The 15,220-nt window shown below is 39.2% G+C and overlaps 1 protein-coding gene across 1 annotated transcript; it reads right to left on the minus strand. All coding sequences in view use genetic code 11, as the record gives it.

Moving 5' to 3' along the window:
* Positions 1 to 1,477: 1,477 nt before the first annotated feature.
* EGR_07005 (hypothetical protein) lies at positions 1,478 to 9,703 on the minus strand (the record flags this gene model as incomplete). Its single annotated transcript, XM_024496254.1, has 3 exons — positions 1,478 to 1,692; positions 3,863 to 4,158; positions 9,477 to 9,703. The coding sequence occupies 3 exons, from the start codon at positions 9,701 to 9,703 to the stop codon at positions 1,478 to 1,480; spliced, it is 738 nt and encodes a 245-aa protein (XP_024349281.1).
* Between the last annotated feature and the right edge of the window lie 5,517 nt (positions 9,704 to 15,220).

Consider the following 15,220-nt stretch of genomic DNA (forward strand, 5'->3'; position numbering starts at 1 on the left):
GTTTGCCCTTTCCATTCGCTAAAACAATCTCTTTAAAACAATTTGGCTCAGTAAAACTGTTACACTACTTTTCGATTAGCCCATTTTACTATCCCGTTATAAGGAGACATGAATGAAGCCCTTTGATTTAAGTAGAAGACCACTCAATCTCGCAAGCATTGATGTTCATAATAATTGGATTTGACTCACTTCACAGGACTCATAGAATTAAATTTCCGTCGGGGATAGCAGAAGAAGAATTTGGTAAAAAGATTGACTTGTCTCACAAATGAAGATAGAATGAGGCTGGCATTCCACGCAATCCTCAGGTTAAAGCATTGTTTGCCAATTGCGATAGCCACTAAGGTAATTTAAAAATGGAAATTACGAGTGATTTCTCATAATAAAAACCCAGTTTTTTTGGAACCCAAAAATATTTCCTTAAAAATTTCAGATTAAAAGGCTCGGTGGTATGTGTTAATTAGTTTATTGAGGCCTATATTTTTGTTTGAATGGTGCAAATTTTCAGCCTTTCTCTCTTCTTTTTCTTGGCTGGACCTTTTTACATCCACACGCCCTTTTCGATTGGTTACTTCAGGCAAACACACTCAACTGTGCACATGCCGGGCCGTTGTTTGGGTGAAAACGCGGCGGTTTAATCAAACTGTGAACTAATGGTTTCCTTGCTCTTGGTTCTTTTGTCCCCAAACACATCTGAAGTTGTTGGGCATGATTGAAAGGAGCTTAGATGCACATTAAATAGGAGGGAAGGAGGCGCAAGGCAAAGGGAGGGAAGAGTAACTCTCACCCACTTTCCAACCATTTTATGGTGAATTCTTGAGCAACAAAATAACCAACTGTAAATTACTTTCCTAGAAACTTAAAATGGAAAATAATAACAGTATTCTCTGATTATTTGAGTCCTCCCTAAAAGGGTTTGGATAGAAAGGTGGAAAAATTGAAAGTCTGAACGTACGGAGGACAAAAAGTTGGGTGAATAGCCCTAATATTCCCAATGAAAGACCGACTTTGAAGTTAACTGTGACTGCCAGCATATAGGCGGCAAAGAAAATAGTCATGGCTGGAACGAGGACCAAAGCGGCACTGAATGTTGGAAGGGCTTTGGTATTGAGGCGAAGAAGTATTTGAATGTCCTCTAAAATGAAGGGTTAAAACAATACCTAGACAATTGCTGTCAGTCTCTGTCAAGGTATCTACGTTTTGGCAGTGTTTTTTAAGCTCTTACGTCTCAAATTCCCTTCGAGTCCCCTTTGTTAAACCCAATGAGCGTAAACTGTCTATTTTTTAAAACTCAAGCACTCTCGGTTAATTCAAATGGAAAAGATTCATTTCCTTTCCTTCTTGGAAACTTCTTTTTTTTTTAGCTCCAGAAGTCATGTTAGATTCTTTTTTTTTTCTAATTTACTAAAAGCAGTCGCTAAATCCATCACACTCTTCGCTTTTCAAAAATGAACAAAATAGGTGAATGGAGGAAAATCTACAGCACTTCACCTTCTAGCTGCTTGAGGGAAGAGCTCTGATGGTTTGACGCATTTGCAGTGCTGACGGTGTCGTAGAAAAGACCAACACTCAGAGGAAAGGTGGTTGCAGGGCACATGAAGAGGTCAGCTAGGGCTCGGATTGCCCTACCTTCTTGACTGTCCTTTGGTGGTGAACATCCAAAATCTCCAGCCTCTACCATTGGGGATCCTGCTTTTGGACACAAAGAAGAACTTGGATTACACCACTATGGATGTTGAAAGTTCTCTCCTATGCGGTTCTTGGAACGATTTACTCAAAGTCAGGATAAAATCCCTTTAATTCCTGATTATGAAGGTGTCAGGAACAAGTTTCAGGCATAGGTGATGAAGCAACAACCCATGAATGTTGGCATCAAGTTGAAAGGTGAAATCGTGGAAGCCATGCTTCAAAGACCAAAAACATGTTTTCCTCCGTTTTCTTTGTTTCATACCCACTAGGCATGTGCTGTTTTAGAGACATTATTTGTTTTTTGAATGTGGGACTTGTGATGAGAAGTAAGTCGCATATTCTTATCCTTGTTTATCTCAAAAGATTCATTCACTACCCACCTAATGCCTCCAAGGCACCCATCACTTCATTTGCCCAGGAGTATGCTTCCATTGCAAATGGGTAAGTGGGTGGGTATGGTGTACCTCAGACACAATTGTCCCCTTCCCGTGGGATAAACAATAACTGCGTCTGCAATCCCAGCATCAACTCGATGCAACTGAAAGGTGTGAAAGGAAAACTTCTTCTCTGTAAGAACACCTCAAACTAAGCAATTCTCACTCCTAAATGGCAACACCAGATCGTGAAGGTACATCTTTCGCAAAACTGATCTGCTGAAGATGTACCACATCTCCATCCTTCCTGTACCCTCTCTACGACATTTCTTCAAGTATTAGTTGTCATCTTTCCCTAACATTAGACAATTTCATGGACGCATACGTAGTAGAATCGACGGGTAGAAAGTAAAGGTTAAATAGAAACGAGTGTGTCTACGGAGGGGCTGTTTTTCTCTTAAAGGCAAACGCTTTATCAGTGCAAAATCCCTCCTTCCACTGATAAATTCTTGTTTTCCGTATTTTAATCTTTCTCAAAAAATAATGTGCAAAAAATGGTTGGTATTACCTGTCACTGTACATGAAATTTACTCCTAGGACTTTCCTAAGCCTCAGACCATGTCTTGGGCTCTGCCAACTTAAGAAATGTTTCCTCCTTATGTCTAGATTAATTTTTCTAAAAGAAGAATTTAATTTAACTTCTAAAATAAGTGCGTGGAAAGCTGTGAGGATAAGAGGAGACATTTGAGGAGGCTAAGTCAGACATGCCTGGAAGACACCAGACGTATTTAACTCTTTCTTCCCCTGTATTTATGTGGGACTCAGAAGTTAATCAAACAAAGTTATTAAGTAGTGGAGGATTAAAAAGTTATTAATTACATTGCTTTATCTCGATGTGACTATTTTTCTCCAACGATTGTATCAGATGATGATGGTACTGGTAAAACCATAACTGCTATGTTAAGTTTCATACTACTTAAATACGACACCTTATAGATCTAATAAAAAACAAACAAAAACGCTCAATGCTAGAGGTGTCTTAAATAGAGAATTCCAACAATCCTATCCCGACTTGACAATAACTGATGCCAACGCACACCGCATAAGATAACATCAGAGTAGACAAAAGCATGTCCACTTATATATGTTGATTTTTCCTATGTAGACACTCACTAGTGGCCAAAAGTTATGCAAATTAGTAGAGAATCCTTTTGCTTTAGTAACCTATGAAACAAAATGCAAAAGGCAAGTTTTCGGCTTGGAAATCACCTCGTTTTCAATTAATTCTTGAAGTTGAGGTCTAAACCGCTTGTCTTAGTTAGCAGTAATACACATCACCATGGATAAAATAGACAGAAAGCGTCACAATACGTGCGTACAAGCCCAGTTATAGCCCTCGGTTAAAAGCAACAGCGCTGGAAAGACAAATCTCGCAAACTAAAACCAAAGAAGCTGTTTTATATTGTCTCAGTCGCTATGCCAACGCGGTATGACCAAATGGCAGTAACGGTAAATTGGTAGGCTTAGTGTTCCACATTCTACGACGTTTTTTAAAAAAAAAAACACAAACACAATTTCCTACTTTTAATTGAGCAGTGGATATTGAGATTGCTTGTGGGTTTATTTTGCTCTTTTGTTAAAAGTTGGCAATTTGGAAGGAATGCCTAACAAAAATTGTAATTTTCCTTATCTAGTTCATTTTGTTGTCACCTACGCTTTTGTCTTGTGTAACCTTCAAACTACATGATTTTCACATAAACATATGCCCTCGACTTAAAAAGACTTGCTTATCACCGTACTCAAACTCATTAACTCTCTCATCTCGAAATCGCTCCTCAGCTCAGCATGCGAAGGTCCTTTTCCCCCATGAGTGGAAAATTTGGAAAGTTGAGGATGTCGATTGAAGAAGGAGGAATTGATGGTTTCGGGTGTTGGGTTGTGACCCAACTCTTCTTGCAAGAAATTCACTGCCGTAGGACTTGGACCCAAACCAATCAGTCGGGGCGGTCGCTTGACACCGAACCCGCCGTTTGGGATGAAGGCTGACCAGTCCTTTTCTTGCCTAGTGCTGCCACTGACTTGCATCTCAAACGAACTGGAAACAAAAAGGAATGGATGGTCTGTTAGTTTCCTACAGGTTTCTTTAAAGTGACAAGTGGGGAGCTAGCTGCTCTTTCATTCATTCGTTCATCTTTCTGTATTCTTTTGTGTAAAGTTTTAAACTTCTGCCTAGTACAAGAAGACAAATTTTCTTTAGCGCGGTCTAAAATAAATTCGTGCTCATTGATATAACTGAAGCAATGGAGTCCCTTTACATGCCTTTTTTATCAAAAGTGCACCTGAATATTATAGGCTGTCATTTCAAATAAAAGCTTAAAACTCTGAAGAAACCTAATGCAGTCGGAAGACGCTATTTGAACTGGTACAAAACCGATGATGTTCGTACGCGATATTCGTAATTTATCTCTTTCTATGAAGAAAAATATTACCCATTTGTATCCAAATTAATTGGACAGGAAAAACAGCTCCCCTGTGTTCAAATTAAATGATAATATGTGATTTTAAAATTAGTTTATTCCAGGTAGTAATTTCACTTTGCCTAGCCTTGTTTAAATTAACGTATTCCAGTGGTCAGAGGTCACTGCGATGACCTTCATTTAGCTGGGGTAGGGGTGCTTTTTCTCTGGTGCGTCCTTGTGACCGGTTTTTTTTTTGTTTCCTTCATTAACTTCACACAAGCAAACGATGGATTTCAATATTGGGGTTTTATACGAGTAACTTTTACTTTAGCGCTGTGAAAAATACCTTTTTTCAAAGCAAATAAGGTCCTGAATCCACGAATATGATTCCTTTTTTGGTCGTTAAGTAATCGTTGCTGCTAGTCATTTAATCTTTGTTGACAGAACTGGCTTGGCATAAAAACAGAACATATGGTACCATGAAAGCACCCAGGACATACACAATCAGAGCTTTGATAAGGGGACCTAACCTTGCCCGTTACAGTCGCTTCAATCGAGATGCGAAGGGAAGTAGGGGAGGCTGGAGACTCCATCTTTGTGAAAACTGAGGAACAGTGCTATTAGCTTATTTTTAATGGATATGTATAAGATTAAAGCGTCAAAACGTTCAAATTTTGTTGTATTCTAACCCTAAAACAAACAGGGTAATTAACGTAGATTAGTTTAAATGCCTAAGGGAAAGAGGTAACCCATTAGTGCTCAATGCCCTTGAAATTAAAATAAGTTACTTTAATTAGATGTTTTTTAACAAAAGATTTCTTTCATTAACATGGCTAGGCATCTCTAGAGCTGTAATTTAGACTATGAATGGCCTGTCTGCTTGCCTTTAGCCATTAAATATGCAGCTGAGGTCGGAATCTCGCCTCTCATGTAAACCTATCGGTAAAAGTTGACCTTATTTGGCCAACAGGGAATGTAATAACTAGTGCAACACAGATTAGAAAGAAAACTTTCATCTCTTAAAGTTCGCCTCCTTTTTTGTAATAAAAGCCCTAATGAGAAGGAGGAAAATGATCCGAAACGACAGTGGGAGGGGGGGTACAGTAGGGTGTGCGTGGGTGATTCATAGTCTTTTCATTATCCCTTGAATCTGCTAGTGTATTTTAGTCAAGTTTGAGATCAAAGTACTCCTTTGGGCTGTGAGAAAGCGTTCCACTCAGCCAGACAAGTAGGGCTAAATTAAATCTTCAGGTAAGCCAAGAAAAAATGAGTTACATGGATTAATGTGGATAGAGATACTGTAATGCAGTAATTCTTATGATTTAAAAAGAAAGAAGAGGGAAAAAGAAAACCACATTTTCAGCTGCACTACTGTAATTACGCATTCACTTCTCTTCGGAGCATAGCTGGCTGCAAATACCCCAGAAAGTGCAAAAACCGATTGAACGCATAACTTTTCAACTCTTGCCAAAAAATATACTGCCTTTGACACATTTTATCCCAATAAAAGTTCCCGCCTTTGTACACTTCTTCAAACAGTCGTCGACACAAGTGGCGTCAATTGATCACCTACTTAATGGTGACGTAGAAGGAAATCACTTGAACCCGCTATCAGCCTCCCCCCGCCCCCCTCCTTATACACTTTTGCAATAGGGCTTAATTAGCTTTATGACAAGGTCAACTCAAGTTCATTTGTCCTACCCAGGCTGTAAGTGAAAAGTAATAGTAATAACTCATGTAAGATGAATTATTTTAGGGAATAAATAAATTTCTTCCCATAGGGTGTATAAATCTCTGCAGATTACTCATTAACTTAGCCGTTTTCATTTACTAATGCCATTAATAGGTATGGACGAGAGACAGAATCAGCTCAGCGTAAAGTTTAAATTATTCAGCAGTTCTAAAGTCAGCTGTGGCCAACTTTAGTTGGGACTAAGGAGCTGCATTCTTCTTGCATCCACTATTAAATCATGTGGTTTATTTATTTAAAAAAAAAGAGAAAAACAAACTTTCCCGTTATTTAATAAGCCTATAAAAGTGATGGAAGAACTTTGACTTCTAATGCCAAATTACTGCCTGTTTATCTCCAGGAGGTATGAACTTAGTGGGCTCCTAAGCCGACAATTCATTACTCTTGAGGTGTTCCGGCAAACATATTCGGTGAATTGGTATTTAACTTGAAGGCGATCTTAAATATATGAGTAACTTTTTTCGAAAAATAACCGGTTAGAGATTTCGGCTATTGAGGAGAGAGGCCACGAAACCGGATCATCTTGAGCACGATGGAGGAGGCAAAACAGATTACTCTGGTGCTTTTTTCGCCTCCGGCCCCCACCCAGTCTACGTGTGTGTGTGTGTGTATATGTACGGTCTTGTCACGCAATGAAGTAATCTTTGGTGTATTAGCAAGTGTAGAACCTTGTCTCTTGATGATCACCTTGACCTCTTGACAGCATGATGCCAATCGATGCACATTACTGCTTGCGGTGGTCTGACTTTGCATGCCCATGCAGTATTTAGCTTCCCATTAGTGATTTCCTAAATATTCCCAGTTTGCTTGTCCAATTTCGGTCAACACCAGTAGGACTTCAACCCACTTTTAAGTCAATAAATAAATAATGTGTCAAAAAAAAAGGAATTTTGTTATGATTGTTCATGAAAGTGTGTAAAAGCAAACAGCAAAACTGACTAATGGGTTTTTTGGAGTATAAAAAGTAGTTCATGAAATAAGTTGCAAAATTAGAGATAAAAACCGTAAGATCTCGCCAAATTGTGCATTAATAAACAATAAAAGACAAAATGTAGGTTTTTCTGAAAATTACCTAATTCATTGTTAAAATACTTTATTTCTAACTGTAAAGGACAGTTTGGAAAATTCAACTTCATTGAGCCTTTAATCAGTTGTTTTTTTGGGCACGCTTGATTACTAGTAAGCAGAATGAAATATGGGATAACTTCTAAAAGACTACTAGAAAATCCAAAATGCCCTCTTCTACAAAGTGAGAAACCCTATGTTTGCCACGCATAATTATATCTCTATTGAATTCATCCATTTTGCTTAAATTTACTACCAAATGACTTTTTGCCTCGTGTCAGTGTACGAAATTGGATAGTTAGACCACGATCTATTCACCTGAAAAACAACAAAAATTTAGTTTATTCTTTTTTGCTGGCAACTCTTGGAAATAACGTAGCTACTTTATTCTCTTCACTCGTACTTAAGTGCAAAATTTCATCATTGCCTCTTTTGGTTAGTTAAACTAACGATAAAATTGACTTGCCCCCAGTATCATTTACTGGACTTTACAATACGCTTATTTTGTTTATTTTTCTCCTTCTATGCACCACATATTTGCTTCTGAGCGCTAATGAAAGGTCTCCTCGGTTTAGTCTCCATGGTATGTCGAAAGACCAACAAAATGTGTAAATTTTGGAAGTAACTGTCACAACTCAAATTGTATGGTTGTGCTTGCTCGAAAGAACTGATGACTCGATGTGCAGTATTCACTTAAAATATTGAATGCGGACAACATGTATGGAGCGATGAGTTTCCCTACTGTAATGTGACAGGTTTCAGAAGTGACTTTCGCTTTACTTAAATATGAATCTCATGTTTATGGCTGTCAGGAGGGGATAGTTTTTCCACCTCATCATGACTGTTTAAGGTGCTAAAAGCAGCTTGTAGACATCTGCTTACTTTTAAGTCTGTGTCTTAAATGCAGTGCAGTAATAATTCATTCCGTTTCACAAATCCTAGTAAATTGTAGGCTCTGCGTCATTTTATTTTTTCGTAGGCTACAAGAGGAAATAGGATAGGCGAAAACCAACTCGAAAGTGCATTCAGAATTAAAACGCAATTGATTTATTCAACGACATAGTTATTCCCTCCAAGATCTTTTCCCCTCCTTTCCATTCTTCCGGGTAGTAGATCCCATCCATTCAGTTGGCTTTTCGCCAACTTTGACAATGAAATGACAAAGCACCCCTAATGAGTATGACAGTATCGATTCCGCAGTGTTTTGCGTCCAGCTGATTGGTTGGGGGAATTCTCTGTTCCGGAAACGCTCCATTCAAGGAGCTTTCTTTAGCACTCACTGCTGAAGGCAAACTTGTGTTCAATGTTGAAATTTTCCGAAAAAAAAAGTAGTAAAAAGTATGGAAATGGTGCATATTTTGCAACTTAATACGTATTTGGTCTTCTTGGATCTAGGGAAGTGTGGAAGCTTACTGATCAAGTTAAGTCGACTGGCTCAGTGATGTGATCAGTTGATTTCCCTTATCATCTAAATCACTCCTAGGAATATTAACATCAGTTATTTACGCATAAATTGCAAAAATTTTTCTTGTGTAGCTTTTTTTCAGGGTGCATGGCAACTTTTTCATAAAATTTTCTGATTTTCTAGAAGCGCAAAAACTATTACTTAGTTTGGACAATTATCCTAACTATTTAAAAATAAAAAATAAAGGTGATAGAAATTTGGCATCCAAATATACTTTGTTTTGATTGGCCGATTGTACGTTGTCATATGGATTTTTTGTACAGGTAGCCAATCAAAATCAAGTTTACGAGCAGATATTTGACTTTGTCTAACTTAGCTTTAAATTTAGTGAATGCTTAACAAATAAGGTGGAGAGACGATACGAACCTCAATGCGGATGACAATATCCACTTCGATAGGTCCCAGCTTTAAACATCCATAGTATTTGCCTTCACTCAAAGGAGACAAATGCGGAGCTGGACTTGTGTGTGACAGCACTAGCGGAGTGTAATTGCAGCGGTCTTGGGCAAAGTGGTTGAGGTGGGCAACGGTAATCCGTGTGTGTGTGTGTGTGTGTGTGTGCGGGAGAGGGAGACAGAGCCGTAGACAGTTAGGATTTGTGCAATCACTAGCCTAGCGGCCACTGGGCACGCGTGTACACTCACTCACGCACATACACAACACACCTGACATACCTAATGGGGTGGGAGGAGCGAGGAGGGTTGGATGGGTTAGGGTGGTAATGGGAGGGGAGCCGAGAGAGAGAGAGAGAAATAAAGATAGGGAACAGACTGGAAACGCAAGAGAGTAGACTAACGGGTGCGCGCTCACCTGGGCTGATGGCCAGGTAGGATACATTGGCATTCGAGCATGCGTGCGTGCGTGCATGCAAGGCGTATACGTCCGCACCACATGCTTGCATGCACAAACGCACACATACGTGCGCACCTGCAAGCCCGCCTAACTAACGGGGTTGCAAGGCTGCCCTAGAGTTGACACATGGCAGATGGATTTGAACAGTTTTTTTCTCTCTCCCTCGCCAGTCCGAGGTCAACGTCTTTATAGGCATCATATTCACGCGTGCGTACTGTTGATGGTCATGGTGACCACGGTGAACATCATTTGGGCAATGGTTATGCATAAACAGTTTTTTGTATCCATGACCTCACTTTATAAAATTTTTCCTGGTTGAATTTAAACTTCACACAGGTGGAGGAAAAAGTGGAACAGTCTTGATGCCAGTCACCACATTTGCAGTGTAGCAACCTACCTCCTCTGTCTGTGTCTCCCGACATTGAATGAATTAATACCCGATGAGATTTCTTTTGCTTCTGAGTAAATTTCAGCTTTTCCCTTTTTCCTTTGTCTAGCATAGAAAAGATTGCAACTTTCAGTCTAAAAGGGAGGTCCGGAGAGAATTGCTTTTGTGGATACTTCAAGACCAACTTTACGTTGATGAGCTGAATTGAACCTTGAGGGTGTAGATGTGTTAAAATATTCAGCATTTTTAAATTCATTAGTACATTTGATATAAACAAAGGTGAAGGTGCTTACACAAATTCGTTACATAAAATCCTTTGCAGTTTCCGCTAAGTCACCCAAGACACGTTAGCTGTCCTGCTTGCCAAGTCAATTATTAGTGATTTGTTTGGGAGAGTTTTGACAAGGTTTGGACAAGGTGCTTCCAATGGCATTGAAACCTGCCAACTCAGTGTTCCCCTGGTCCCTATTTAATTGAATAACTGATAGATTGTCCAGCCACCTCAAGACCTTTTTTAATTGAATTTGCCGAGGCAGTCGGGCATCCCCTTCCGTAGAACCTTTGTAAACAAGGCTCGCCGTGGTGACAACTCTCACTCAACTATCAGCAGAACTGTTTGATCACACCCTCTCTCTTCACCTCACCATGAGTTAATTTATTTCGTTTGTTAAATTATGCCACAGAGAAGGAGTTAGATGAGGAGAGAGAGGGAGAGAGAATGGAAGAGGGATGCGCTCATATTATTACATATTACAACCCGGTGAATGAGACATAAAACGTACCCCATACTTAGGTTTTCCCTGTCATTCTCGATTGTAGAACCTTTTTATGACAAAAAGGGGAGTAGAATTGTTGCTTCCCCTTAGGTTAGCCCAAATCCCTCGTAGTATTGAGAAAACAATGGTAAGCCAAACCACTTTGTCAGTTATCCATACCACACTTAATTAAGATAGAAGGTTGGATAAAAAAAATGTCTCTGTCCAAATTTGTTTTTTGTTTAATTATTTAATCCGGAATTTAAAATGTTTCTTTCCAATTGCCGCGTTAAGGGCTCTCGAAGAACTCCTCTAAAATGTGCAATCATATTGGCAGTTACCCAATCCACAGCAAAAGTTCTATTCTTTTGTTTCCTGTTCTTTGTTGGGTTATTATTACATCCCGATAAATCAACGGCTGCTCCTAGCTCTAAATAAATCACTGGATGGACTTCAACACAGAAGCAAAATGTCATTGTAAATGAACGTCCAAAAGTGGCGGCAGGTTTGTTGGATCAGCCCTGCCCTACAAAGAAATTTTACCCAAACACGGTCGCCCTTTTCGGTTTACCTTTTGCCTTGATTTCCGGTCAGATTTGCATGGGCGACAGAGGCCACCCACACCCACACATGCACACGCATAAAGAGATAGAAGGATTTGGATGTGGTACTCTCTTTGCCCTGTTTCTATCCAAACATCACCATAAAACGTCTTGATAAGCTCTTGGTTTTACTGCCTTATAGAAGGGGAGAGGGAAGGGGAGTCGCTTTTGCTTTTAAATAAATCCCTTGCTTATCAACACACCCCTATTGTCTCACATGGGATAACCAAAGATTAAAAAGTGACTACTTAACCTAAAATGCTCACTCATATGGGTAGAAAAGTTTATAAAGAATATGCATGTAAATTTTGCGTCGGCCTTCTGATACGATTCTCGTGATCGCGAAACCCCACTTATCCGTATTTCTTAACTTCTTATCAGGAAATGGCAGATGACCTTGGAATGGACATAATTTGCGTCGAATTTATGCCTTTTCATAACTCCAAGGCAATTTCTTGCTTTTACCAAAAGAAGGAATTTATTGTTTCAATTGGTTAATTATGTAGGTTATTCATCTCCAGGTTCAACAATGTTTAATTAAACTTTGGAAAACCATTCAAAACTCCTTGTGGGAACACACCTTCTCATTTTATTTGAAGGTTGAGTGCATATGGGAAGTGGTTTTTGCCTCCCTTTTTTATGCTCCATGCTTTTGCTATATTACTGCCCATGACTGCCACTCTATCTTCTACAATGACGGCACACTTAAGACAAGCACATTATGCATTCAGCCTTGCTCGAAATTGCCTCCTTTTGCAGTTTTTCGGTGTGTCGCAGTCCCACCTTTTGTTTGCTTAATCGCAGCCATTGCACACATACACACACCCCACACCCTTTACTATTAGCTCTTCAACTGGCTATGCCGGGTTAGGCTCGCTCCAAACCTCTCTCACTCAGTCGCTCAGCTCTGCGCACATTCGCTTTTTGATGGTAATAAAATTTAAAGCTTTACCAAAAATACCCATCTCGTTAGTCGGCTCACGCATCCCTATCGGCCTGATTCACCACAAGCTGTGTGATAAAAACTCCCAATAGCCATACCTTACGTTGATAACATTTAGTAACTGGATATTAGCCCCTACCTACGTTACCTATTTCATCGACGTTCCCGAGCTTAGAGAAAACCAAATATAGTACCAAAGACTCCCTATTGTATAAATGAAATAAATAAAAATAAACCTGATATTTTACAGTTTAGCTAGATCAAATAAAGGAAATCATCTTTTGTAATCAAATTGCCTCTTCATCCATCAAGCGCTCTCGCGTCTCTTCTAAACGAACAGTCTTGAAGGTTGCCCAGAAGAAAGCGCTAATATGGGCGAACCGCGGGAAAGGAGATCCCGCAATCTTTGAATCTGTGCGTCCCTCCCCTAAGGAATGCCTTGCTAATGCCAGTAACTTTAGGTACTTATCCTTTAATTATTTTGCCCAAAATCCTCTATGCTCATTAGAAAGATTTTGTTTAAGAAGCTGTTTAATTGTAGAGGATTTGTGCAAAAAAAAACAAAGGGAAATTGAAATAAACCAACGTCTCATTGCAATTAAAATACAGCCACGTTAGCGCTGGGTGGATAAAAAGGTTACCATTTACAGGAAGCAAATTAGCACTTGTACTCATTTATTACCATGAATTTTTTGTTAAGAAACCCTCAAACCCCTAAGATAAACAAGTAAGTTGCAATATTGTGTGGTAAGTTTATTATTCAATACGTTTCGGTACGTCTTGACGACTGTCTTTTCTTCCTCAGACAAGGATACAATATATTAAATCTGGATTTTTGGGTCATCTGCTTAGCTGACCTAATCAACATATCGCTGTCTCATAATAATGTATTTCCTTAAATCGCAACTTGTATTTTTGATGCATAATTAAAAAGTACAACTTTTTTCCCCGCCATTAACTCAGAGGAGCTTCAAGTCCTCTCAACACATATCCAGAGTTATGTAGTGTGTGAGAATTTTGCACAAACTTCTTAACAGGCAAAATGTCCCTATTTAAATAAAGAAATTAATCTTTTATGCAAAATATTTTTGAATCTTCGAGTGGAAACCCAAATTTGACTCAAGAAAATGTCAGAAGAATTGTACCTCCTCAGGCCTCCTTAAATATAACTATTTCCAAACATAATTTTATCAAATCTTTGGATTTAATTACATGTGTTTAAATTTAAGGATGTTATTCTCAGGGCAATCACCTATTTATCGTCATGAGACACTAAAACAAATTAATTGCATTTTTAAAGGATCTGTTACAGCAGCATTATGATGGAGATAAAAATGGCCTTTTTCAGTGTGAATAACAACATGATAGTTTATTTGTCCCCATGTGCTATCAAAATGTCTTTTGTCTATTTGTATAAAGAATGCACACCTTTTTCTTTGTCCTCATAAAATGATATAAGTTTTTTATCTTCATAAACGTTAAAACTACAAGTGAAAATTTTGCATTTTGCGGCATTAGACAATACCTATACTTCTGTGTCTGCGACGTGGGTACAAGGATTCGTCCGTTCTGCGCAGGTTAAATCAAGGTAGCTATTTAAAAATTTTATAACGAATGCTGTTGCGAGATGTTCTTGCACAAAAGCGGGCTTTGTAACTCCCAAAAGTTGCATAAAATGATGTGGGTAACTTCAGGAGATGGATAACGAAAAAGCTATTCGTGTGGTTGGAATTACCTATGTCAATTTGTAAATGTTGGAGAAATACTTCCCTCCGTTTGCATTCGGTCATGGTATCACCAAGTAATGGTTGAACCTGTAAAATGGGTGATCTAAATCTGTCGGTTTTGACTAGAAAAGTTCAACCTGGATCCATGCGTAAAGTACCTGATTCTTCGTCAAATTTAGGGAAGGTTTAGTAGGCTGCGGTGAAACTTACCGTAGAGAACTTCGTACGCGTCGTATTCAAGAAGATCCCTCACTGTTCATTGAGAAGATTTCCGGGTCATTATTGACACAACGAGGAAATAATTTAGCATTGCTTACTAATTTCTGGCATGGAATACTGACGCTTATCCACATTCGTATTTTCTGGGAAGAGAATGTCGTGGTGGAAGCCGCTAAGTGTTTGTATGACCAATGCTTGCCACGCATTAACAGCTACAGATCCAACAGCTATTTTAAAGATTCTCGACATGTCCCTCACTTCTTCCGCATTCTGGCCGACTAACTGACATGTGATGGGAAGTGGCTTTCGTGGTGCAATGATCCCTCCTTTCTTTTACACGGAATCGTTTACTGAGCACCTCTTTCTGAAGATGGAACACCAAACAACACCTACATCTAACATCTACAATTGGAGAGTGTGGAATCCCAATTTCTGCTGTAGAAGCAGAATACCAACGCTTGATGCACCTTCCCGGAAAACGACACAAGATCTCTTCTCTCACATCCTCCCTCATGTCCCTTATATCTTACAAGAAGGCGTCCACTTTAGATGCTCGTCCACATCCTCCACAACCCCTCGACATTATTTCATCAGCTTATCTTGTCGCAGGCTTAAGGTAAACCTGGGGTAGAACAGACAGAGGTGGTGTGAACTTAGACTTGGTTATCCTATGTCATATTACAATCGTAAGGTTCGGAGTAACGTTACTTTTTCACAGTGCAATTAACACGGTCATCTACCTCTACGTTTTCCCCCATCCTCCCACTCTCTCCTGCTCCCTCTCCATCAATTCGATACAGTTAATTATCTCTTAATGTCAAACGTAATATTTATGTCCGTGCAACTGAAAATTTTCACCGATTTGTGTGTATGATTCTAACAAAGTTTACTAATGGCTTTTTTTGAGTGACTGGTGATCCGTGTCAGCCCGC

The sequence above is a fragment of the Echinococcus granulosus genome, assembly GCF_000524195.1.
Source record: "Echinococcus granulosus chromosome Unknown EG_S00068, whole genome shotgun sequence".
In the NCBI taxonomy this organism is placed as follows: Eukaryota; Metazoa; Platyhelminthes; class Cestoda; order Cyclophyllidea; family Taeniidae; genus Echinococcus; species Echinococcus granulosus.